General features: G+C 40.7%; 1 protein-coding gene and 1 long non-coding RNA gene across 2 annotated transcripts in view; one reads left to right on the top strand and one right to left on the bottom strand.

Annotated features, from left to right (window-relative positions):
• Positions 1-26,605, bottom strand: part of LOC307043453 — a 183,987-nt gene that overhangs the window by 11,959 nt on the left and 145,423 nt on the right. The gene's annotated exons all lie outside the window — the stretch shown is intronic.
• Positions 1,940-6,449, top strand: LOC307043444 (uncharacterized protein). Its single transcript, XM_079687900.1, has 2 exons — positions 1,940-5,983; positions 6,116-6,449. The coding sequence occupies exon 1, from the start codon at positions 4,714-4,716 to the stop codon at positions 5,980-5,982; it is 1,269 nt and encodes a 422-aa protein (XP_079544026.1). The 5' UTR covers positions 1,940-4,713; the 3' UTR covers position 5,983; positions 6,116-6,449.

The raw sequence follows: 26,605 nt of genomic DNA, 5'->3' as shown, positions 1-26,605 counted from the left end.
TAGTTCAAATTACGAATCCCATTGAAATGAATGAGAAAAACGAAGCAAATCTCACTAGTTAAAATCGCATTTCTGATATCAAGAATACACATTACAACTAGTTACAATTTAATTTCTGATATCAAGAATTCTCTTTCTAACTAGTTAAAATTCAATTTTTGATATCAGAAATAAACTTTATAACTAGTAAGAATAGATTTTTTGATATCCTTCAGAAATGAATAAAAGCTAAATCGGTTTGCCATGCAGTGGGAGGGGCTCTGACTCACTGCATCAGGGCATTTTTTAGGCTGACTTCTGTGCTTCTATCAGTAAAATGTACACAGTTATACAAAAACAATCTCATTCTTGCAACGCGGCCTTTGAAAAATAATAATAATAACAAAGAAAAATCACTTTTCCAAAAGAGAAAAAGGTCCCAGTGGGAGGTGCTCTGACTCACTGCATCAGGGCATTTTTGAGTGATTGTAGTCTTGGTTTAAGGGACTTATGGCCAAGTGAGAGCATCACCCTTTGAATACATTCAAAAGTGTTCTTAAGTTGTTGAGGGTATTGCAAATTGAGGGCGTAGATTAGTCCAAAAAGTAGGCACATGGCATCTGGAAGAGAATTGATGCCGTCCATCACCATTTTCCCTTCCAATATGATGGCGATTGCTGACGGTGCAAGGTGGAGTGAGTCAGGTGAAGCCAGGCTGTCGTCATTGATGACTGTAAGGATCCCGATGGAGCTGTTGGAGATGTCTGGGTCATCAACATCCTATAACATAGGCAACAGTAAAATTACAACCACAATAACATTTTAAATGCAGAGTTTACCTTGGCCTGCTGAAGTCCCACTTTTGGCCAGTATCATAACAAAAGGTAAAATATATTTATGTAACACAAGGGACAGGATAAAATAGATTGGGCGTCCTGTGGCGTAGAATTTAAATAATGATGATTTTCATCACCCAGGATGACAGGAAGGCCTCGGAGGACTGCTGTTCACTTGCCATTAACATCTGTACCCTGAAATATATTGAAACACACATTACTCATAAGTGGTAAAGAATAATTTGTTAACAGAAAACAAAAAACTGTTTGTTTCTTTCTTAGCCCAGAGGATTGGCTATCTCAAAGTCATCAATGTAAAGCCCAAGGACAATCCGGAGGGTCTCATTTTTAAAGAAAGCCTTCTCACGATAGTTTGTGCCATCTCTATAAGTGTTGTATCCATCAACAGATTCATCTTGACTGAGAAGTTTTTCTAAAACATCAGCTCTGTTTAACCATTTTTGTAACATTTTGGTTCTTGTCCAAGCTTGTATTGAACTGGCATCACTAGAGGGAATTCCTTTTCAAAATATGATGCTCTTTTACCAGCTGTGGAGAGTGACCGGCCAGCATCAGTCATTTTCAGGAACTGGTTATTCTCTTTGACAGCATTTGCAGGGTTCTCACGGTACCTGGAAAACATGGAAAACATGGAATTAATTTGTTCATTTTCCAGGTATGGAAAAGTCATGGAAACTGAGCAAAAGTGAACACTTACATGGAAATAGAAACAATTGTCCTGGACATTTTTATTGGATGAGGTGTAAAATAGTAATAAAATGAAACTACTGAGCACAGAATTAAGATGACTTTATAAAAACCCTTTACATGTGCTTTTACTTTAGATATAAATGGATGATCCCATGTTGTAGAGCATGCTCTTGGCATCCTATATGGTATATTGGATGTTGGAATTTGATGCAGGCAACTTGGTGATATGGACTTTAAAAGTATAGTTTCGGATTTGTGGACTTCAGGAATAATAACGTTACTCGCGATCTCAATAGAAGGGTCAAATACATGCATTTCCCAGCCAACACGGGAGCCTTGACATCTACAGTGAAACCTCTTATGCAAGTTTATCCTCAAATGTAAGTAGCTGTGTTTTAACTGTGGTAAACTTGGGTTTATCAACGTTAGTTAGTAAGCAGTGCAATCTTGCTAACTAGCTAGAATTTGGATTTGTTAATGATGGTTAGCAAGCACATGGAGTGCAATCTTGCTAGCCAACATTCAGTTGGCTAACTAACTAGCTAGTGTTGGCTAGCTTGCATTGCTAGCTAACTACCAATACATTTTCACATTAGGCTGTGACATTACTTCTATACTAGTTGACATGCATAGTCTAGTCTTGATACATTTTGTAACATTCATTCTTATATCTACTTTTAGCTATTTTGTGATTTTTCGTTTTTCTCTTAAAAACAATTATACTATTAAATAGGAACATTTGGGGTGAGACATTTTTGAAAAACCATTGATCATGCCTAGACTGATTCTATACATCTATACTGTTAAGCTAAGCTTACTAGTGGGGTTGCTGTACTGAGGAACCACAGGGGAACCAGCCTTATGTTTTCCCTTTTAGGTTCATTAGTTTGATTTCCAAAAGATTTTACAGAGTAAGAGTAGGCATACCTACCCCTTCTACGTTTCATTGACTTTTCCTAAAACCGTGTTATTCACCACATTTAGGGGAGTTTGTTTTGAATTTGGATTCGTTAATGATGGTTAGCAAGCACATGCAGTGCAATCTTGCTAGCCAACATTCAGCTTGCTAACTAACTAGCTAGTGTTGGCTAGCTTGTATTGCGAGCTAACTACCAATACATTTTCACATTAGGCTGTGACATTACTTCTATACTAGTTGACATGAATAGTCTAGTATTGATCAATTTTTTAACATTCATTCTTATATCTACTTTTAGCTATTTTGTGATTTTTCATTTTTTTCTTAAAAAAAATGATACTACTAAATCGGAACATTTGGGGTGAGACATTTTTGAAAAATCATTGATCATGCCTAGACTGATTCTATACATCTATACTGTTAAGCTAAGCTTACTAGTGGGGTTGCTGTACTGAAGAACCACAGGGGAACCAGCCTTATGTTTTCCCTTTTAGGTTCATTAGTTTGATTTACAAAAGCTTTTACAGAGTAAGAGTAGGCATACCTACCCCTTCTACGTTTCATTGACTTTTCCTAAAACCGTGTTATTCACCACATTTAGGGGAGTTTGTTTTGAATTTGGATTTGTTAATGATGGTTAGCAAGCACATGCAGTGCAATCTTGCTAGCCAACATTCAGCTTGCTAACTAACTAGCTAGTGTTGGCTAGCTTGCATTGCGAGCTAACTACCAATACATTTTCACATTAGGCTGTGACATTACTTCTATACTAGTTGACATGAATAGTCTAGTATTGATCAATTTTTTAAGATTCATTCTTATATCTACTTTTAGCTATTTTGTGATTTTTCATTTTTTTCTTAAAAAAAAATGATACTACTAAATAGGAACATTTGGGGTGAGACATTTTTGAAAAATCATTGATCATGCCTAGACTGATTCTATACATCTATACTGTTAAGCTAAGCTTACTAGTGGGGTTGTTGTACTGAGGAACCACAGGGGAACCAGCCTTATGTTTTCCCTTTTAGGTTCATTAGTTTGATTTACAAAAGCTTTTACAGAGTAAGAATAGGCATACTACCCATTCTACGTAAGACTCATAATCTCAAATGTGTGATGCATTACAGGAGTGAGTGACAATGACACGCGGCAGATTCAAGTCACATTGGAAAGATGACTCTCAATACAAGGACTGGATTGGAGAGGTACCAGGAGATGTCCACAAGGCTTATTGCAAGTTTTGCCGCAAGTCATTTGACATCAGCAATATGGGGGTCGCTTCCCTCAAGAGCCATTCAAAAGGACAAACCCACACCAAGTTAGCTGGACAGCTAAATAATGAAAGAAGAATGACAGATTTCTTGACTACAAAAACAGGAGAGGGAAGAAGCGGCCCAACAAGCCAGGATATCGAAAGTGACAGTCAGGTGCCCAGTACCAGCAGTGAACAGCCTACGGAAAAAGGCTCTGGAGCTCAGGGGAAAACATTTTTTTCAAGCCAAGCTGTATTTGAAGCAGAGTTTCGCTGGGTCATTAAGATGGTCAGGTCACACTTCTCGTTCAACTCCAACTCTGACATTTCAAACACTTTTGCTCAGATGTTCCCAAACAGCGAAATTGCCAAACAATTTACATCTGGCGCAACAAAATCGGCTTACCTTATATGTTTTGGCTTGTATCCTCATTTTGAAGAGCAGCTGATCGAAGACGTAAGAAAAGCAAAGTGTCACGTAGTGTCTTTTGACGAATGCCTTAACAAAGTGACACAAACAGAACAGATGGATATCATTCTGCGCTACTGGAGTGAATGCGAAGGGAAAGTAGCTGTGCGTTACTTCACTTCAGAGTTCTTAGGACACACTCAAGCAGAGAAGCTCTTGGAGAGTATCAACAGATCACTGTCACCTCTGGACCCCAAGAAGCTCCTGCAAATATCGATGGACGGCTACAGTGAATTGGAAGTTCTTAAGAATATTCCAAGAGGACAAGAGCAAAGAGGACCCAGATGCACCAAAGCTCATCAACCTGGGAAGTTGTGGTCTGCATGTTGTGCATGGAAGTTTCCAGACCGGAGAGAGGGAAACAGGTTGGAAAATCGGAGATGCGCTGAGAGCGCTTTGGCAGGTGTTCCATGACTCGCCAGCAAGGCGAGAGGATTTCAGTGAGCCGAATAAAACGGCAAGATTTCCTCTGAAGTTCTGTGCCACTCAATGGGTTGAAGAATTGCAAGTTGCTGAGCGGGCAATCGAAGTGTGGCCAGCTGTGATGGCGTACATCCACAGACACAAGAAACTTCCGAAGAGTAAAGTGCCAACATCTGCGTCCTACTTGACAGTCAAGAAGGAAACCGAAGACCCTCTTTTCCTGGCTAAACTTGAGTTTTTCGCTTTTGTTGCAAGACAGCTGAAGCCTTTTTTGAAGGTATTTCAGACAGATGCCCCAATGGTGCCATTCTTGGCAAAGGAGCTCCAAAGCACCCTGACAGGCCTGCTGTCATGCTTTATCAAGAGAGAAGAGCTGGCCAAGATCAAGACACCTCTCCAGCTCACTAAACTGGACCCCCAAGAGAAGCAAATCCATGTCCCACTCAAACACCTGGACATAGGATTTTCAACCAAGCAGGCTTTGCAGAAGGCATCTGAGAAGCTCCAGGAAAATCCAGTGAAAATCGTGGAGTTCAAAAAAGAATGTGTCTCCTTACTCGCAATGACCTGCAAGAAAATTATGGAGAGAAGTCCTTTCATGTATCCAGATGTGCGGCATATGAGGTCCCTTGACCCTGTGATGATTGTGACGGAAACCGAAAGTACAACAGCAATGTTTGAGAAACTCCTTCAGGTTCTCCTCAATGCTGGATGGTGCCCTGCCACTGAGTGTGACAAAGTCCTTTCTCAGTATAAAGCATTCTCACCCGATGTCAACACAAACCACAAAGCAGAGTTCCAAGAATTTGTTTACAGCTGCAGACTTGAAGAATTCTTCGGAAGATATCTCAGTGGCAAAGAAGAGTATGCAGAACTGTGGAACATCATGCAATGTCTCTTCACGCTGTCTCATGGACAAGCTGCACTAGAAAGGGGGTACTCTGTTAACAAGGATATGCTTGTTGAAAACCTACAGGAGAAGATGCTAATAGCAATGCGCTTGGTCCACGATGCAATGGCTGGGCACACAGATGGAGCTCTTCCAAAAGACCTCAAGCAACACTGCAGAGGAGCAAGGACAAGATATAAGATGTATCTGGAAGACCAGAAGAAGTTGAAAGAGCAAACCGCTAAAGAGAAGAAAAGAAAGGAGCTCTCCCAGGAAATCCAGAAAGTGAAAACAAAGCGGCAAAAAGTAATGACTAGCGCTGAAACAATGGAGAAAGAAGCACATGAAATGGCAGTCATGGCAGAGAAGAAGCCCGATTTTATACTGCTGTCAAAATCAAATGCCTATCGGAAAGGGGTTGCTGATAAAGAGGAAGAGGTGGCAATTCTAGACAAAGCCCTGAAAGAGCTGCAAGAGTCTGTCAATAAGTTAAAGCAATGAGGTATGCGCAATAGCCGTTATGGATGTATGAAAGATTGTAATATTTATTGGTCACCCTCCTAAAGACAAATATAACACCATTTTAGCTTATGGAGATGACCAATTTTAACTCAAAAATATCATTCTGTTTCAGATCTTCCGACTCTAGAGAGGAGGAGGAAGAGGAGTGGAGAGGGGGAGGAGCCAGGAGGGCACAGAAGGAAAGAGGGAGGAGGAAGAGAAGAGGGGCGAAGATGAAAGAGGAGAAGAAGAGGGGGATAAGAGAGTAGAGGATGACAGAGGAAAAGGGAGAAGAGTGGAGAGGAGTTGAGAAGAGTAGGAAGAGAAGACAGGAGCGGACACAAGAGGGGAGGTGTGGAGAGAAGAGGACAGGATGAGATAGGAGAGGAGTGGAAGAGAGAACATATATAAATCCCAGTGCTCATGGGTTTCAAAGTTCCAGTTCAATAAATTGTTGTTCATCTACAGCTTGTTCCATTATTTCATGCATTGATATTATCAATAAGACATATCTAAGCATTTACAATGTAGACTTGACTGGCACATCTTTTAAATCAAGTCAGTAGTCAGGTGTCCTAGGGGGTTGTGTGTGTGAGGGGAGGGGGGCGCGGATGGGGGCGGAAAGCTTCAGGGGCCTATCGATCATCACTTAATATGGTACCTGGAAAATCAGGAGGTAGCATGGAAAAAAATGTCAAGGCAAGCGTGGGAACCCTGATTTGTCATCTCCCTCAAAACAGAATCACTGTCAGTGACACCATGTTCACCAAGAATGTTTGTAATGGCATTATGCAAAAGAGGCTCTGATAAAAGAACAATCTGATTCAAATGTTGGATTACCTCCTGTACTGCAATGTCAAATATATGCAAGATTGCCTGCAGTTTTAGAAATACCGAGGCTAAATTGTGTTCCAGTTGATGCTGTAAATCATCCAGATTTTCAATTTGAGCCTCTTCCTCATTTTCCTCTTGAAAAAAACAATAGGATCATTGCAAAGAGCCTCATCTTGTGGTGCATCTTGAGACAGATTAAGATCTGAATTGTAAGCTGCACTGGTCACAGCAATGTCAGGCTTCAACTTCTTCTGTCTTGGATGACTATGTTCTTTACATTTATGAGCATTAAATGTTGAGTACACATTGCTCTCAAAAGTGCAGTTTTCAAATGGAAATTTCACGATTTCCTGTTTTTTAAGATGTTGGCGCAAATGGGTGAAGAAAATGACTTCTGTACAGGGTTCTTCAAAATCGCAAAGAGGACAATGGTATATAACGGGGAGATCACCAGCTTCGCTCATCTGCATATCATGGGAGTGATATCTTGTTAAATGGTCTTTTAAGGCATTAAATGACTTGAATGAACACAGACAATCTTTGTAGAGGCATGGAATTAGAGTGGTTCTGGCATAGCTTCCATGTTTTAAGCGATAGTGCTTCAATAGCTGAGCCCTCTTTTCAGAAGAAAATAGGCAGTACTTACACTTCCAATGCATGTTTTCTGTCTCTGAAGATCAATACCTACACACAAAAAATAGAAAAACACAATAAGTTAAACTGCATTCAAACTATACAGGGTTTCTACACAAATTCTGAAATAAAATTTCATGCATTTCCAGACCATGACAAAATATAGAATAACACTTTACCAAACTAATAATGCAAATAAGGCCAGCAACTATGTTAGAAATAATTTACTCAGCATTTATTGGAAATGTTTTTTAAGTGTTTTTGTTCGTGTTATTTTACAATGTTTGAAATATACAATCCGCCCATATATATCAGTATGTAGTTAAATGGGACGTTTTTGAATTGTAATTAAATTAATTCATTTATAAGGCAGCTTGTGTAAAAATATTGCATGTAAAATATCAGTTTTTAGTGTTTTAGGACACGGTAGGGCTTTGCGGTATGAACAAATTTAATATCACGGTATTTTTCCGAATTATAACGCAGTGTTTCCCCTACCATTGTCTTGGGTTGACAGTGTGTGCTCTTGTGTGTGTGTCGGGAGGGGATCCCCGTCCTTCAGAAACAGAGCTGAGGAGAGAACGTCTTTTTTAAATTAATTTGTTATATATGCCAAATTGCAACGGAAGTAATCTATCTACGGTCACTTTTTGCATTGAACATGTGCTCTGTTGAGGGTTAGGATGGCAGCTTCTTCTTGCGCTGCACTCGGAGATAAATAGTGGAGACGGAGATGATGAACTGTTTAGCCATTGAGCATGTTTTATTCCTCTGCTTCACAGGTGATTCCTTCGCTCAGCCGAGCTAACTTAGAAGAGAACAAAAGATAGACAGTGTCAGCGCCGTATAGACTGAGAGTTACGTCATCTCCGTTCACTCCAATGGACCACTTTTTTACAGCAATGGCGGATCGTGGAGCCTCTCAATCGTTCCTCGGAAGTTAGCGCCAAGGCTAGCAGAGCTGTAGAGTTGCAGCATAATAGACCGTTCGTGACGGACTTTTAAAGGTAAGAAGAAGTTTAAAGATTTATATTGCGGATATTATCAGTACATCTGATTCAAATTAACATGTGTATTAAAGGATGTCAGTGGATTATCCCTAAATTAGTAGATTTAGGGAACGTTTACAGATAACAGATAAAGCTAGGATACCGGATTAAGTTAGCAACACACGTTGAACAGCCTTTTAATTGTAAATTCCGTTCACTTAATGTCATTTCGTCCAACGTTGTTGAAATAGAGAAGAGGGGCCTCTAAAAGGGATTGTATGCGGGGGTGGAGGGAGTTAAATATTAGATAAATATAACTAGTGCGTGTAAGAGTGAGTGTTTTTAGCAGAGCCATATTGTGTCCTTGTGATTATGTTGATTATTACCTGTCTGTATAATGTTGCAGCTCAGCTGATTTTGGATTGATGGCAAAGGGAGAGGGACTTAAGTGAGAGTGAAAACACAAGGTAAGTTTAATACTACTGTTTTATATAAGTAAGCATACTAAACATGTATTCTATCACAGTATTATATAAGTAATCTTGTTAGTAACCTACTGTATGGCAGGTGGAGGGGTAGTGATGTTACAGGTGGAGGAGCAAAACTGAAAGACTGCAAACTCACAAGACAGAGAAATCAAAGTTTGTTCTCCAGAGGAGAGGTTGATTTCACTTCATTTATTTCATATTTTCTAAAGATGTGGAAATGGCTAGAAAAAAAAACTTGAGAGCTGTAACCAAGACAACTGTAACAACATGAGTAGAGAGCCACCAAGGTTTTTCAAGTCCCTCTCTTACTCCATTTTGCCAACCCAAACTTCCAGGTACATGACGGGACACCATGCTTGTTTTTGTTGTTTGCGCTCCTCTGGCTGGGTGCTGGCAGGTGGAGGGGCAGTGATGTTAGCTGTTACACACCAGGCTCAAACTTAACACATTGCATCCTTCTTTGCAGTGTCCTTATTCCCGGAAGGGGAATCTGCAATTCCTGCATAGTTTTGTAACCCGTTGGTCCGCACGCAAGGCGAATTTTTAAAGCCTTCTTAATTGTCTCATTGCTCCATTTCATCCCCTTTGTGGTGAGTCTGCCTAATGCCTTAAGTTGGTCTTTTGAAAACGTTTTCTTATATTTGTTGTCCCTAATTTTCATTGTTTTCTTGAGAGCTGCATTTTCCTTCCTGATTTTTCTTAGTGCAGACTTTGCTTTTTTGGTGATTCCTTCTTGGCTCTTTCATTTTCTCTTTCATTTTTTTAATAGATCTGTTTGACTGGCTGCTGGTTCCCTCGCATGCTGACTGGCTGCTGGTTCCCTTGTATGCTGACTGGCTGCTGGTTCCCTCGTATGCTGACTGGCTGCTGGTTCCCTCGAAGCTGACTGGCTGCTGGTTCCCTCGTATGCTGACTGGCTGCTGGTTCCCTCGTATGCTGACTGGCTGCTGGTTCCCTCGTATGCTGACTGGCTGCTGGTTCCCTCGTATGCTGACTGATTGCTGGCTGAGTGGGTGGTGTCCAACCTCCCTGTCTCTCCTCACTAGCCATGTCCTCTCTTTCTTCACCCTCACTTTACTTTCTCTCAGTCTCCTCATCCCTTCTTCCCTCAATCTTTCAGACTAATGTAAGTAGAAGACATGGCACTGTAGATTTTTGAACATTTAAAATATTATACCACTTAAAAATAAGAAATATGACTTTTGTTACTAAGAGTTCATACTTATTATACCTGTGTCACCTTTCACACTATAGCTCTGATCATGAGCTATGGGCTTTGTAGATACAGGTCCCGGGGTGAATCGTGGTGCAGGGGCCCTTCTCTTTTTGACCACAGGGCGATGCACGAAGATGGTGGGTATAGCCTCTGCTCTCAGCCTAGTCTTGCCCTTTTTTATCTTGACAAACTGGTCTGCATCAAAATGTGCCTGCGGAGTGACTTGGGGTTACTTCACACACAGAACAACTCAGTTTTGTCTGCCCACATACATATTCCATAGTGGTTGAATACACAGTATTAGGAAACACTTTATACTTACTGGACATGTTATACTCATTACATACTGTATATAAAGTATGACCAAGAATGTGAGACAACTTTATAGAAATTCATATCACATCTGTTACTGATGCCATTTGTCATACTTTGTTAAACTCACAAATAATAAAGTTCCATAACTTCAGTTGGGAACAAAGACCACACCTTATCTCCCCAAGGCAATTTCCCATCCAATAGGTGTGCTATATAGGTGTGTACAACCCTTTCTCCTGTCTGTTACTCCCTCTTTCAGCACAAGAACCAGAGGGGGATTCAATGGAGCCTGAATACCTGCACTGAGACCCTCTCCCTGCACCCTGAGTCTCAACTCTGTGTTTTTCAAGCCTTTCCCTGTTTTTTTGTATTAAACAAAACATTAAGCTTTCCCAATGGTGTTGTTTTCGTTTTGTGAAAAATTGCAAATGCAGTGTTTGTATATAATTACCAGACATATTATTTTGCTGTTGGTCGTGAAATTACTCCTGCTGACTTGAGCCAGCCATTTTTTCCTGCACTCTGTGTCAGTGGGGAAGCCGTACATTCGTACTCCTTTCTCTGAGCGATTTGAGCATCCCCAGGCAGCACAGCAAACCATGGTGGCGACTAGGAGGCAGCACAGCAAACCAGGACAACACGGAGGAAAAGGCACAGACAAACTGCATGATATGCTATTCAATGTTTATTGAATTCCATGTATTTGCAATGGATGTTCCTAAAACAACACATTTAACATCATCATCATGCTGCTGCTGCTGCTGCTGCTGCTGCTAGTCCTTTGATAGTCACCTGTCAGTCTCCTATCCTTTCTGAAAGCCATAAAGATGACATTAGTCATTTAGATAACTTGTGTCCTCAATTACCATGGGATTACTGAAACTACCATGAATTTAAGAAAATGGTAGAAATTAATCTAATCTGAACTTTGAAGCATTCCTTTAGATCCCCTCCCTCTAAATATATCAAAAAACATTAGAAAGTAATGCTCCTGACTACCATACAAGTTTAAGAAGATAATATTGGTTTGAAAGAATTCAAAGCTATAAACAGCAACAGGCTCTTTAACCAAGGCACTGTTAGCCTAACATGTAAACTAGTTGTTCACACTAATCCTAATATTACCACTTAATATCAGCAAATTCTATTTTATTTTTTTAAAACATATTGATGTAAATACATACACATATCGATTTGTTGTATAAATATTGCAAATCAAAACCTTTATTCACTAATAATTACCAAAAATCGTAGTTCTATCTCCTGTTATCAATGCATTCACATTGCCCGCCATGAACTTCCGGGGAACGATCCTCGTCTGCATGAACCACGTGACGATAACCGTTTTTGGACTTCCGCTGTCGTAACTCTTCTATCTATATGGCGCTGGACAGTGTACACGTGCATCAGGTGAACACACCCTCATTTACATGACGCAAGCCTGGTCATTACGTAGCACGTAATACTACAGTGCCTCACAGTGGTACAATAACAGTATTACATCCCTATAGTACAGAATAGACACAATCTCTCTATACATATAATAACTGAGGACATACAGTATGCAAACATTTCCCTTAACACCCCCACTTGTTCTCAGGTTGCTGTATTACAAAAATGTAAACAAAATGAAAATGTGGACCTCCTCTCACATTTTAAACTCCAAAAACGATTCCTGCAAACTTCTTCAGTTTCAGCTTAGTTACAGGTTTTGTCATTATGTCTGCCACCATCTCTTCAGTAGGGCAGTACACCAGGGTTACTTTCCCATCCTTTACAGTTGATCTTATGAAGTGGTACTTTATGTCAACGTGCTTACACCTCTGTCTGCTTACAGGGTTTTTGGCTAGGGCAATTGTTCCCTGGTTGTCCTCATACACTACTGTTTGTGTATATTTGTAATCATCGATACCCTCCAGTAACTGCTCTAGATATATACACTCTTGTATAGTTGAGGCCAGAGCCATGTATTCCGTCTCACAGGTGGAAAGTGCCACTGTAGGCTGCTTCTTACTCTTCCATGAGACTAAAGAGCTGTTCTTACTGAGGCTCACACAATATCCTGTGGTACTGCACCTGTCGGTGACATCAGATGCCCAGTCGGCATCACTGTAGGCTAGTAAGCCTAGCTTCTCACTATAGTTTCTTCTGAAACACAACTCTTTCTCTTTCGTGCCTCGAAGGTATCTTAACACGTGTTTCACAGTTACCCACTGCTCCTCTGTAGGCTCAGCAAAATAGTGTGATAGTTTGCTCACAACAAAACTTAAATCTGGCCTTGTACATGTGGTCAGGTATATAAGGCTGCCTACCGCCTCTCTGTACATCCTGACATCATCCATTTTCACTGCATTTTCTGTCTAGTCAAGTTTTTGATCACAGGGTGTTCCTCTGGGTTTACAGTTTTGCATGTTAAACCTCTCCAGTATCTGGTTAACAGATTTTTCCTGTGACATCTTTACACATCCATCCGAATGTTTGAAATCGATACCCAGAATTTTTTTTAGGTTGCCTAAATCTTTCATCTTAAATTTGGCAGAGAGCATCTCTTTCACTTCCTTCAGTATTTTGTCATTGATAGCTGCAATGATCAGATCATCGACCCGGATAATTATTATCACCTTTCCACCTTCGGTCTCTTTGGCATAGATACAGTGGTCTGCTGGGTTCTGTGCAAAATCGTCTTGAGTTAAAAAATCGTGCAAAATCCTGTTCCAATTTCTACCGGATTGTTTTAGACCATAAAGAGATTTTTCTAGCTTACACACTAGACCTTCCCCTCTTTCTTCGTAACCCTCTGGTTGTTCGATATAGATTTCATAATCTATAGGAGCGTGTAAGTACGCTGTTTTTACATCCATCTGATGCAGTAGCAAGTCCTGCTGTGCTGCTTTCTGTAACAACACTCTTACACTCGTCAAGCTGGCCGTGGGGGAAAAAGTCTCTCCATAGTCAATCCCCATCCTCTGGCTATAGCCTTTGGCCACAAACCTTGCTTTGTACTTGTCCATTCCCTCAATATAACTTTTGATAGAGTAAACCCATTTGCCCCCCACTGTCTTTTTGCCTTTTGGCAGATTTGTCAGGGTAAATGTGTTGTTGTCGTTTAATGATTGGATTTCATCATCCATGGCTTTGACCCACTCTCTTGAGTCAGTTGACGTCATAGCCTCCTTAAATGTATGTGGAATGCCACATACAGCTCTGTAGCAGTAGTCTATGGTAGTATGAATCACATCAATATCACTGTCTTCAGTTACAAAGTCCTTTAAGTGACTTGGTTTCCTTCTGTCTCTAGTCGGGTATCTCCCACCCTCAGATTTATCATCTGTCGCACTTGGTTGTGTTTGGCTACTGTCGTCAGACATAGTTACTGGACTGTCACTTTGTGCACTAGTCTCTTTAGCATTCTCTTTGCTCTCATTTATCTCCTGTGTGACCCTGCTAGCCCTAGGCTGCCTCACACTGTCTTTGTCATCATTTGGGTCTGACCCAAATGTCTGTGTCTGTTTCTCCACAGTTACCTTGTTTACAAACTTGACTAGCCTGTGCTTTTGTACTTTCTCAGTATCAGGGTGATAGACCAAATACACGGAGCTGTTCTTGTCATAACCCACAAAATGCCCCTGATCACACCTGGAATCAAGTTTTCCCTTGTCCTCTTTGTATGTGTAACATACAGACCCAAACTTCTGCATTGTAGAGACGTTAGGCTTTTTATCTGTCAGCATCTGGTAAGGGGTTTGTCCTGTACGCCTGTTAAAACATCTGTTACGCACTATGGCTGCTGTTTGGACTGCGTAGTTCCATAACTCTTTTGGTAGCTGACTTTCAGTTAGCATACACCTACCCATCTCAAAAAGAGTACGCCAGCTTCTCTCAGCTGTACCGTTCTGGTGGGGTGAGTACGAGGCTGACGTCTCATGTCTTATCCTATTTTTCCTTAACAACGTTTGGAAATCCCTGCATGTGAACTCTGTGCCGTTGTCTGACCTTAGACACTTCACTTTCCCGTATGGGGCTGTATCTGCTAGGAATTTTTCCGTTGCCTGTACCGTGTCACTTTTAGTTTTTAGAAAATATACAAATATTGCACCCGAGTAGTCATCAGTGAATGACTGTACATATTTGTAACCATCTCTTGACTCTGTAGCTACTGGACCGGCTAGGTCCGTGTGTACCATTTGTAATGGAGCCTTTGCTCTACTATCAGGGTTTCTATTTCTGGTTTGTGCAAATTTCCCCTGAATACACACCTCACATTCTTGGTCGGGTTTACCTGTTTTGCCCTTGATCCGCATATCTTCAACCACATTTTGCATTTGTAGCACATCGTCATAATTACAGTGGCCTAGTATTTCATGCCACATCTGTACATCATGGCAAGCATTGCATTTGTCACTATTCTTACCTTCAGTGTGCAATAATACAACCTGTTGTACACATGAATGTCAAACCTGGTACCGTCTTTGTGTATCAAAGCGTCTTTTCCCTGCTTGAAAACGATCGTGGCTCCGTTGGCGGTCGCTGCCTTCACTGAGAAGATGTCCTGGGGATATGACGGTATAAACAACGCCTTTCTCAGAGTAGTGGTATGTTGCCGTCCTCCGCTGTCGACCAGGCAAACCTCTGCCTCTCCCTTGCATTGAGCGACGCCGTTGCACCGGGTACCGTCTGCCAGCTCCACGCAGTGTGTCTCTGGCTTGAACGTGTCATCGAAGTTTTTGAACTTGGTGATGTCCGTGATGATGTGTGAGGTGGCTCCTGTGTCGACCATCAGGCCCTTCTCCTGGATGCTGCGTGCTGGCTGCCGCTGGACCCTGTTTTCTCCGTCTTTGATCCTGAAGACGTAATCTGCGTCGCCGCCGCCATCTTCTTCTGAGACTTTTCTCGCGCCATCTTGTCTGTCTTTACGCTTGCACGTGGCGTCTTTGTGTGTGTCACTTTTGCATTGACTACACCATGTCTTCTGCCGACACACTCTCGCTCGGTGGCCTTTTGTGCCGCAGTTAAAACACACAATATCGGCATTGTCACTGTTCCTGTCATATGCACCTTGCTTGGCGGGCCGCCGTCCGGGTCTCGCTTGAGTCTTCATCACGTTATCACTCGACTCTGTCGTGCTTAATTTCTCTGTGTCTTCAAAACTCCTTAGCTTTGTCCTGAATTCTGGAAACGTTATATTGTCATCATTATGTGCCACGTGTATTGCAAATGGCCTAAACATCTCAGGCAGTCCTTTTAAAACCATGGCTATCAATAGGCCGTCGCCTAACGTTTCACCTGCGTTCCGTAGCGCAGTGATGGTGGTTTCTGCCCGTATGATATAGTCTGTGACACTTTCGCTGTTCGTCTTCTGAAGCGATGTCAACATGGTATACAAGTTTATTATCCGGGGTTTTCCCCTCCCGGCATAATATCCCCTTAATATCTTTAAGGCTTATCTTGCATTGTCGGGCGTATCCCTCATAATTAGCGAGAGGCTTTTGTCGTCTAAAAGTTGTATTAGCTCAGCATACGCGTCTGCATTTTTCTTGCCGTCTGCCGCTATCTCGGCTTCACTATCTGGTTCTCTTAGAATCGTGTTCTTTAACCCTAATAGGTGAAGGTGTCCTAACACTTTTATCTCCCACAGTTCATACTTAGTTTCATCTCCGTCGAACATCAGTCGAGGCAACCTGCTTGTCCCTCGATGATCCATGTTAGCTTATCTTGCTATCCCGTTAGCACGCTGTTCGCCGTGACTTTCTGACGGTGATAAATCTTCAAACTTCTCCCCGAATGACTCCTGGACCCATAACCTGTTGAGGTTTAGGATGGCAGCTTCTTCTTACGCTGCATTTGGAGATAAATAGTGGAGACGGAGACGATGAACTGTTTAGCCCTTGAGCATGTTTTATTCCTCTGCTTCACAGGTGATTCCTTCGCTCAGCCGAGCTAACTTAGAAGAGAACAAAAGATAGACAGTGTACACGTGCATCAGGTGAACACACCCTCATTTACATGACGCAAGCCTGGTCATTACGTAGCACGTAATACTACTGTGCCTGACAGTGGTACAATAACAGTATTACATCCCTATAGTACAGAATAGACACAATCTCTCTATACATACAATAACTGAGGACATACAGTATGTAAACATTTCCCTTAACATGCTCTTTTATTAAATAAACTAAAGGCTTATGTTATTTATCCAATTTATGTGCATGTTTCAGTGTCCACTACATTGCTTTGCACGTTCTAGCTCTGTTTCTGCAGGGCGGGGCTCCCCTCCCGACACACACACACACTCACAGTCAGAGACCAGAGCAGAGGAAAGGCGGAGAACGAAGTGTAAAAAGTCAAACAACTCTGCATTAAAGCCCCTTTCAAATTAGTTTATCATTATTTGTTTAGCCTCAAGCCGTCATCGTCACGGAGGAGCAGGGCACACAGCCTTCTTAAAACGAACGTAGCGTGCACATTCTAAAAATAGCTCACTGATGATGATGAGCAAGTAAAAATGGTTAATATCGTCTGTTAGCTGAGTTTCTTCCTGCGAAGTGGGTGCATCATTAATAGGTTTAGAATGTTTAAATGTTAAGAAGCTCTAAGACGCTGTTTTTTGCAAGACGTTGCGTCCCGCGGGGGCAACCAGGCTTAACAGGCTAAAGTGAGAACAATAGCAACACCTAAAATGGCAGTGGCTAATGTGTGCTAACAGGGAATGCAGCAGTTGCTGCAGTGTCAACCGTTAACGAACATGCTGCTTTTGCTTTAACATAAGTTTTCTTCAAATATATTTATTTAACCGGAATTAATTCCACGCCATATGCCTACATGACGGGCTAACTTTATTAGCTTTAAAGTTAGCTCTTACCTTATAGCCTTACCAGGATTTTTACTTAAACGCGGTAAAAGTCGGTGTTCATCTGACGAAAGAGGATGACTCATTACAACAAATAATGATAGCTAACCCTGAATGATTTTGGCTAACTTCCCAACTCTGTAACAGAATATTGTTTGTTAAAACCATAGACTGGGTTAAAACCATAGACTGTATATACTTCTCTCACAAGAAAGTAATTTTAACTTGTTGTATTGAGTTAAGTTAACAAATAATGTAGATATCAGTTGATGTCACTATTTAGTTTAAGTAAGGGGCACTATTACAATTTACAGTGTACCCCCGCGTCCAACGCCCACTACACCACTGGTTAAAAGGACCGGATCGATAAGCGCTATCGATAAAAGTTAAAACCTTAACGATACTGTTAAATATGTTCGTTATTCTCGTGTCCAGGAGAGAAGCTTTAAAATGAGACTAAATGGAGTCTCTGAGAAGATTCAAATGGGATACTGCTGTGATCCGGCTCTCGTGAGCAAGAGAAGAGAGAGAATCCCTCGTCCGGTGCTGTTATATATATCCTCTGCTGGCTCCTCCCCGTCTCTAATGTCCGTTGTTGCATTTAAACAGAGGATTGGTACTTTTCACATTCAATATATGCTTAACACGCCTTTTCTCCTCATATTCTCTTTCATCACTTTTCATGTAACACATTCTAAACGCTGTTATCAATACTCTAAAAAATACAGAAGATACTTCACGGCTGGTTTGGTTTCCGGTCATTCCGGATGTTGTCACATGCTACTCTCGTCTTTAAACAATAATGTATTCAAATAAACTGTACCTTCATTTAATATTCAGCATGGTAGTATCTCGCTATCTATAGTTGTAGTGTTAAATCAGTAGGTTTCGGTTTGCACCACTCCATGTCATTTCGCTACTAAATTCACCTCTTTAGGAAATCGTATATTAGCCACATGCTAAATGCTAACCGGAGATGAAGGATTTTCAGAACAACTGGTTGTGCACGAGAATTTCTGTTTTTTTCAGTATAAAACAGCGTTTAAACTGACGGTATGTTTAAGCTACATTATACCGTCAAAACATTGATTTTAATTTTTAACAGTCCCTCCTTACACACCTAAAAGGTTTGTATCTAATACTGAAATCAATGAGTTCTTCATCTGAACTTTGCATAGCACATAACTCATGTTACAAACATACAATCAAAATGGAATGGTTCAATAGCCCTATCTTTACAAAAATACTTTGACTTGGTTCAAACATAAACGTTTTTTCTTGTGCATAACTTCTAGTGTTTACATTCAATATCATTCTTCAAAATAGCAGCAATGGCTTGGTATCAGAACATTTCTTCCTCCCTCCTTTCACAGAAACCATTCTCATACCACGCTCAGTGTTAAGGCACTTGTTTTTACAAAGTGAAAAGAAACAAACCATTTTAGAATAGCAATGATTTATACAAAATGAAATCTACCATATTAGAATAGTATAAAATAATAAAGTCAAATAAAATAAACTATCTTGGAATAGTGTAAAATAAATTGGAAGTATAAAAATATACTATCTTGGAATAGTGTAAAATAAATTGAAATGGATTCACTCCATTTTAGCATTTTATTTTGCTCACTTCTTCACATGATTTCATAATTTGAAGAATCACATCGGCTGGACATTCATTGAACAATCTCATCTCCGAACATCCATGTCATTCTACATCATTCAAACTAACTCATCATTGTCATCAACATCTGTATACGGGGTGGCGTTCTACTCTGGGGTACGCCATTCTAGACAGTCATTTCTGGGAGAAGATTTTGGTCAGTTACAACAGTTGTAGAATTTCATCACTTAAAAGTTCCTACTAAGTACCTTTGGGTGGTCTGTTCTAATGCAGTGATAAAGTCCCTGAAATGGTGTGAGAACCAGTGGAATATCAATAACGCATTATACTAATTTATTTTCAATTATGGTCTACTTAAATAACTATGCTAACCCCTTTAACAGTTTGTGGAACCTTGGGTGCCGAGCATGTGATAATTACTCCCTCCTTTAACAAGGACTTTAAAACAGAAGTCATTTCATTAAATGGTTTGTAGTTCAATTCAGGAATTTACACTTATGGCAGATATGTTTCTCCTTTAAATAACATCTCTAAATGTCAGGTCATCCCTGATTAAATGGTGTCTTTTAAAACTCATACTCTGGTGCCGTGCGCTCCCTGTGAAGCTGCAAGTAAGATTTAAAACATCTGCAGGGTGGGTTGAGCGACCCCTTCTCCCTGAACGATATTTGTTGTAAAATATGCACCATCACAATGAGTGATCCAAGGACCCGCCTGTATTACTACCAATTATATTAGTTTTTTTTTATTAAAATGTGCAATCTCTCTTTGCCCAGTGTCTTTTTAAAACTCTACATCTTGGACGAAAAACAAATGTTATTTCCACCTTAATCTTCCCTCCTGAGGTAATAACCATGCTACAATGGAGAAATCAATACTCTAGATTGGAATACTATCTTTGGCTTGGTACTAGCTCTACCTTTAACATTTTTCATACAAATAAAGATTTGTCTACTCTTATAGAGTGGTTACTAAAACTATCCCTTTAAATTGTAGATTTATTTTGTAACAAATTAAATCTTCCCCAAATTCACACAATTGGAATCTCTTAAAGAATAATTTGTTTATATTATGAAATCATTGAATAATATGTTCTACCCTCAGTGTGTTTTTAGCATTATTTAATAGTTTCCTCTTTCTTACTTTATACATTTACCAATTGATTAATTTATGGCTAATAAATATTTTTCTTTACGTATTTCTCGTTGGTGAATAAGTGTGTTTATGTGTAAACTCACTCATTCCCGTTTTCCTTCTCTCCCCCTCTGGTTGTCAAGCCACGACCCCCTCCGTTCTGCCGGACCATGCCAACTCCTCCGTCCTGTCTTCTCCTCCGTCCACCTTCTCCTCAGTCCATCCGCTCTTGGATCCTTCCGCTGTAACTCTTTTCAGTGTCCCATCTGCTTTGCATTTCATCTCCTCCTTTACAGTCTCTACTTTGTTGCATGGAGGGCGTATTCCGCTCTCATGTCCCACACTCTGCTCTTGTGCCCAATCCCGTGGCTCAGCTTGGAACTTCATGTCCTGTGGGGGACCAATGAGAGTGTGCCTTTTTATGTCACCTGGTTTTGGTTCTGGATGCCTCAGGTGGAGATAGTTCTGGATGCAGTGTTGGAGTTGTTGGTTCAGCTCTGGTTCTCTGTCTGTTCGATGGAGGAGGAGTCTTCCGTGGTGAGGTCTTTTGTCTGCTTGGACGATGGGGTCGTAGCGGTCTGACAGGCGGAGAGAGAGAGAGAGAGAGAGAGAGAGAGAGAGAGAGAGAGAGAGAGAGAGAGAGAGAGAGAGAGAGAGAGAGAGAGAGAGAGAGAGATCTCGGGACACATTTCCTATAGTTAATTCTAACACACTGAGGTACAATAAATCCAATCTTTTCCCACTCTATTTTACTAACCATACTATCTTTCTTAGATGTTAAATGTCATCTAAGCCCAGTTAATGTCTTCTAATAATTGTACCATATCCCTAAACATTGTTTTCACCCACTGTAACATGTTTACTCCAATTAACTCTTTCAGGAAACCACTTTCTTCTATAAATTTAAATACCTAGATGTTTCAAGCACCACATATTTCACACACTATAAAAGAACGTCCCCATATTTTCTCCATCCCAATGAAATCTCACTGTTATTTAGAACATAAGTAACTTTTGTGACTGGACATATCTGTGCAATGTCGCCACTATCTGCTGGGAAATTTTGTTCATAGAGTTTGTACGTACTGCTGTACTTGTGGGTTAGTAGCCTGTTTCTACTGTAATCATTTTCAATAATTTTACTCAGGTCACCGGTCGGTTGTTCATAAAGTTAACAGGGGGTGTTTCTGCTACAGACTAAAACATGGATCCAGTGTATTTAGAGATTCCCCTAATCTGTTAATCCCCATTACTTACATATCCCGATCACTTAAACCCATCTCATCATTTGATACAAGAACTGCATATAGGGGGGGGGGGGGGGGGGGTGAATCATCTTGATTATAACCGCCTCACCTTTGGGAATGAGTATTTCTAACTCCTCCTCTTGTTGCTCAGCTGATCTTTTGGCTCTGGGGATAAGTGAAAGTCTCTGAAACACAGCTGGAGTCTTGTTAGTGATGTGGGCATTCTTTATGAGTGAACTAATGGTTCCATGTTTTACTTGATATTGTACTCCCCTTCCAACCAGAAAGGTGCCAAGTGTAATGAGCACAATCGACAATGCTATTCTAACTCTTATCCCTAGGGGACCCAACAATTGGTTTGGCTTTCTCCTCGTCATCATCTCTATTTTATCCCTGGTTGTGTCCGTTACAGAATTTAAATAATGAGTACAAAGATAACATATACAAAAAATTGGACTTTTTTTCAGATGTAAAACAAAAAAAATAGGTTTTCACATTAATGTACAATCTATAAAAATCTATAGACAATTTGTCTTTTGAGCTGTTTCTATCTTTATCTTATTTCTATTTATTGTTTTGTTCCAGCTCTGCCAAATCAGTCCTAACTCCCAATAATGTTCTGGAAGTTGCAAGTGAAGGGTGACAATGTGTGAGGTGGTGTCAATTTGCTCCTTTGTCTTTACCTTTAAACCGGAGCGCGTGTGAAGTTTGTTACAACTTTTCACGCTTCCGTCCACCGGGGATGAGCCCACTGTCTTTTGTGAACTTTCACCCTCACCCATTCACCTGGCCGAACAGGAGTCTATTCTGGTGTCTCGTCTGGTATCTCTGTAGTTTTCCTAGCCTGTGTAGACAAAACTTGCATAATATTACTCAGAGTTCTGACATATTCATCCACTTTAATTTGTCTAATATCTAAAACTGGACCACTCCCTCCTTGGAGAAGGCCCAAGCTTCGGCATACCTCTTGTTGTTATGAGACCTATTGTTAACTACATGTTATTATTTATTAACTACAACGTCACTGAAATCAACATATCTGTATAATCATGACACTCCCTCCTTTGAGCATAAAATGCTCAATTAATATTGCAATGATTACCCTATTATGAACAGGACATGTAAAACCCATAACGTTGCATTAAATAAATATAACTTCTCCGTGTACCCACAAGGCGTACAAAAATATCGTATGGTGTATGGTTTTCTGATGGTATAAATGCATATTCACTAAAAAATCTGCCATTAGCACAAAAAATAGTTTACTTGTTTCAATAATGTCTTTTGTCATGGTATTATGCATCATCGTTGCTGCGAAAAACAATACCCCTGGTGTCGCTAATGCGTCTCAATAATTCTAGGGTTAGAGGATTGGTTGACACTGCTGAACTAACATATGATAAAATAATATTTCTCCAAACTGGAGGGAAAATATGAACTATTCTCATAGAGAGTGACCTGCATGAAGGGCTGGTGCCCCTCACTCAAAATGAGATATTGCCTTACGCACTACACTATAAATCAGTACAGTTACTAAAGAATAAATAAATAAAAACTGATTCTTGAAACTGTTGTAAAAACCCTACAACTTCTTCCTCCAAACTCTCAATCAGTGTTATGTTATTTAATCGGCGGCTCATGCCTTAAAACAGATACTTCAGACCAATTATAAAATTGTGTTTATGAGAAAAATGTAATCTGACTCCATAAATCACATAATTTGTTTGATTAAAAACTACACTTCTGGCTAAGAATAAATGAAGTTCCCCTTTAAACACAGCCCCGGTCTTCTGACGGGGTCTATCTATGTACTGGCTGGAAAATGTTGGGCCAGTCTCTGTCGCTCCGTCACAGTTCTCCCGCTAACAGTCACTCTCTAGTTCAGCTGGGTTCTTGTTGACTTCTTCACTGGTTTGAGACAAGCGACCCTATTGGAACACCTCCCTTTGTAGCCAGACTTCACCACAGCAGAATCGAGTTTCTGTTTTCAGGTCTGGACAGCTTCACGTCAGGTGTATCGCCGCCCCTTGCATATTTTGGGTGGAAGCCCGTCTTCTTGACCTCAGTAGCTGTGTGGACACAATAGTTTTATGTGAGGGGGAACAACATCACTCGTAATGTATTTTCCTTCTCATAATTACAAAAATAGTCTGCTAAATGTTCTACTATGTCTTAATCTTCTACTACTCTGTGGATGCTTTATGTGTAAATGCAATATTCTACTCACTATCTTTTAAATAACATTCAACCTCTCCCTCCTGTGGTGACATATGTGGCTCTATGTAGCTGGATTTCAAAATACTCTAGTGCTGAAGATGCATCACCTGATGGTCTGGTCCTCTAAGCTTCCTCATTGTTGTGGTTGATACCAGGCTGTCAGTGGCATTTGGTTCATGTTTGGAAATCCTGTACGTCTTTGACATCTCTGGGACCCCCTGCCTCCGTCGTCATCATGGAAACTGCATGGTGGGCCGTTGTTTGGTGCATGTGGTGGGTATTTCATTTGTTGTTGTGAACAATCTCTAGCCCAATGGCCCAGCTGATTGCCTATGTAGCATCCCTCAAACCGGAGAACTTTTCCTCTGCCTCTGCCTCCTCGGAAACCTCATGGTTGTTGGTCCTCCATCTGATTCTCTGGCACTATCTGAGATTCAACTGTTTGAGATGTCTGCCCTGCATTCTCTGGTTCTTCCTGAGCTTGAATTGTTGGAGGAATCTGCCCTGCCTTCTCGGATGTAGCTGCCATTTGCCTTGCCGCTTTCTTGTTTTTATTAGCTTCGGTATCTTTCTCAGCTATTTGTATCTTCAAGAGTCTTAGTTGTAATGTTTTAATTTCTTCGTCTTTTTCCCTCTGGGTTGCTTGGTATTTCATATCGTGGTAAATGAGATGTTGTCTCCATTCTTCAATGGGTATAGCGTCTAATGCCACCACATCTCCCAGGCTTGCTGATTGGGGAAGGGACTTAATGACCGCGTTCTTCCACAGCATTACGACAGACGGTGAAAAGTCATGTCGTTCTCCAGTTCAGTCCTCCCACACTCCTTCACATCTCTTCAGGAAGGCATACAGGTCTTCCCCCGGTTCTTTTCTCAGGCTGTTGAGGGCATGTAAACTCCGTGTTGTTGGGTAGATTTGACGAATGGCAGCCCAATACCTCGACCTGACTTTGTTGAAGGAAATGTAATCTGGAGAGTTGGTGCATTTGGCCTTGGAATCTATTGCTCTCCCTTCAAGTCGTCCTTCAATCCGTCCGAGCAGGGCCCTCATGTCTCCCAAGCACAGGTGGTCTTGGGCTGTGTCTCTCTCCAGATCGTTCACCCACTTCTGACCTCGCTTCGTGAGTGGAGGTAGCTTTGACACTAATGCTTCCATGTCCCTGTGAGTCCATGGTTGGTATTGAAATCCTCCTCTTCCAGCCGCTATCAATGGCATGGAGGTACATGCACCGGTTCTTCGTTCTTCTTGTTCTCTCCGTTGTCTATCTGCCAGCATGTCCTGGAATCTTACATCTTCTTGTCGTCTTTCCGCCAGAAGTTGTTGGTATTTATCTTCCTCCCTTTGTCTTTCTGCAACAATGTCATTATGGGCTTCAACTGCCTTTTGTCTCTCTTCAATAATGTCATTATGTGCTTCATCTGCTTTTCGTCTCTCTTCCATTCCTCTGTTGAGCTGCTCTTCCATTCTTCTGTTGAGTTCCTTTTCCATTATTCTGCAGAGTTCTTCCAGTCTTCTGTTGGATTCTTCCTCTCTTCTGGAGATTTCTGCTTCCATTCTTCTGCTGAGTTCTTCCATTCTTCTGTTGGTCTCCTCTTCCATTCTTCTGCTGAGTTCTACCACATGTAAACTGTTTGTCAATCCTTGGCTGGCATCTTCCAGATAGAATACCAGACTTGCAACCATAACTTTTCTTTTTTCAGCTCTGTTCATAGCAATGTTTTCAGGTCCATACCAAGAGGGTTGTCCGGCTTTGATCCATGCTTTTTCCTGTTGTAGGTATTCAGCATTCTCATGTTCAACTACAGCTTTTCTATGGGCTTTCGTTGGTGCTGGTTGATCATCATCTGGATACAGTCCTCTCCTTTGCCATTGTTCCAACAGTTTCTCCATGTGGTTCCATGTCTTTTGTCTAAGATTTGGAGCTGTTATAGCATCTGATCTGATTTTTATCCTTCCCTTGATATCTGCTGTTGAGCCTGGCTCTGCGTCTAGTCTCAACTTAGTTTGTTTGGTGACATGTTCTCTAATTATTTATTAACTTATCAAAGATGAAGCACTAATCTTCTGACTAGGACCTTCGTTGCTGTTCGTCCGAACTTTAAATCTTTTTTAAAAAATTTTTTTAAAAGTTGCTCAAGGTTTTATTATTATTATTTATTTATTTTTAAGTTATAGATTTTTTTGTTATTTTTTTTTAAAGTTTCAGGTAAAATTAATAAAGTTAATTAATATATAACAATTATGCAAAGTTAAAATATGAAATGTTAAAATAAAGTTGTACCGTGTATGGTTTTGACTTTGAAATATGAATATTGGTTCAAATCCAAATCTCCTGTGTACAGTGCATACCGAAGTGTATGAAATTATGCTAATGTCACTACTTGTGTTAGCTTCAATAAATTGGTGTTTGAAAAAGTATTATGTAAAGTTTCTTATCTTATAATTAGAAACCACTTGCAATTCTATCTTGGCGATCAAGCATGTGTTTATTTATAACACTTAAAATTATACTTCAATGTTATGGTGTTTCTTCTATTTGTGTAATAATTCTGTACTACCACCAGAGTGCGCTATTTTAATTTCCAGCTAGGGAATAGAGAGGCGAAGTCACGCCCATCTACTTCCGGTCCATGGGACCCCGGAAGCGCAAAATTATACATTGAATTCAATGGAGGGAGAAAACGTATCTTTTGATCCCGTTTGAATTGTGCCACGAACTACACATATGATGTTTGTCAATTTTAAACAATCATTTCCATGTCAAAAAAGTCACATTTTGTCGTAAAACTGTTGAAATATAAGACTATGAAAGATACGCGACTACAAATCCCAAATCCCTATTTAGGGGCAATGGATGTCCACTTGCGGGAGACGACAGACAGTGGTGCGGTTAGCCAAAGTGACAGACCTAATGTTAGACCAATTTACAGGCAATGGACGTCCACTCTCGGGAGAGAGACCTCCAGCATGTGTCCCTGACATGGAGACTCTGTTTATTTCACTCATCCAGGACAGAGACCGTGGAAATCTCCTCTCTGTGGCCCCTCCAAGACCCCCAAAGGACGGACCACAGAC

The sequence above is a fragment of the Notothenia rossii genome (assembly GCF_949606895.1).
Source record: "Notothenia rossii genome assembly, chromosome: 6".
NCBI lineage: Eukaryota > Metazoa > Chordata > Actinopteri > Perciformes > Nototheniidae > Notothenia > Notothenia rossii.
This window is presented reverse-complemented; position numbering and strand designations above follow the sequence as displayed.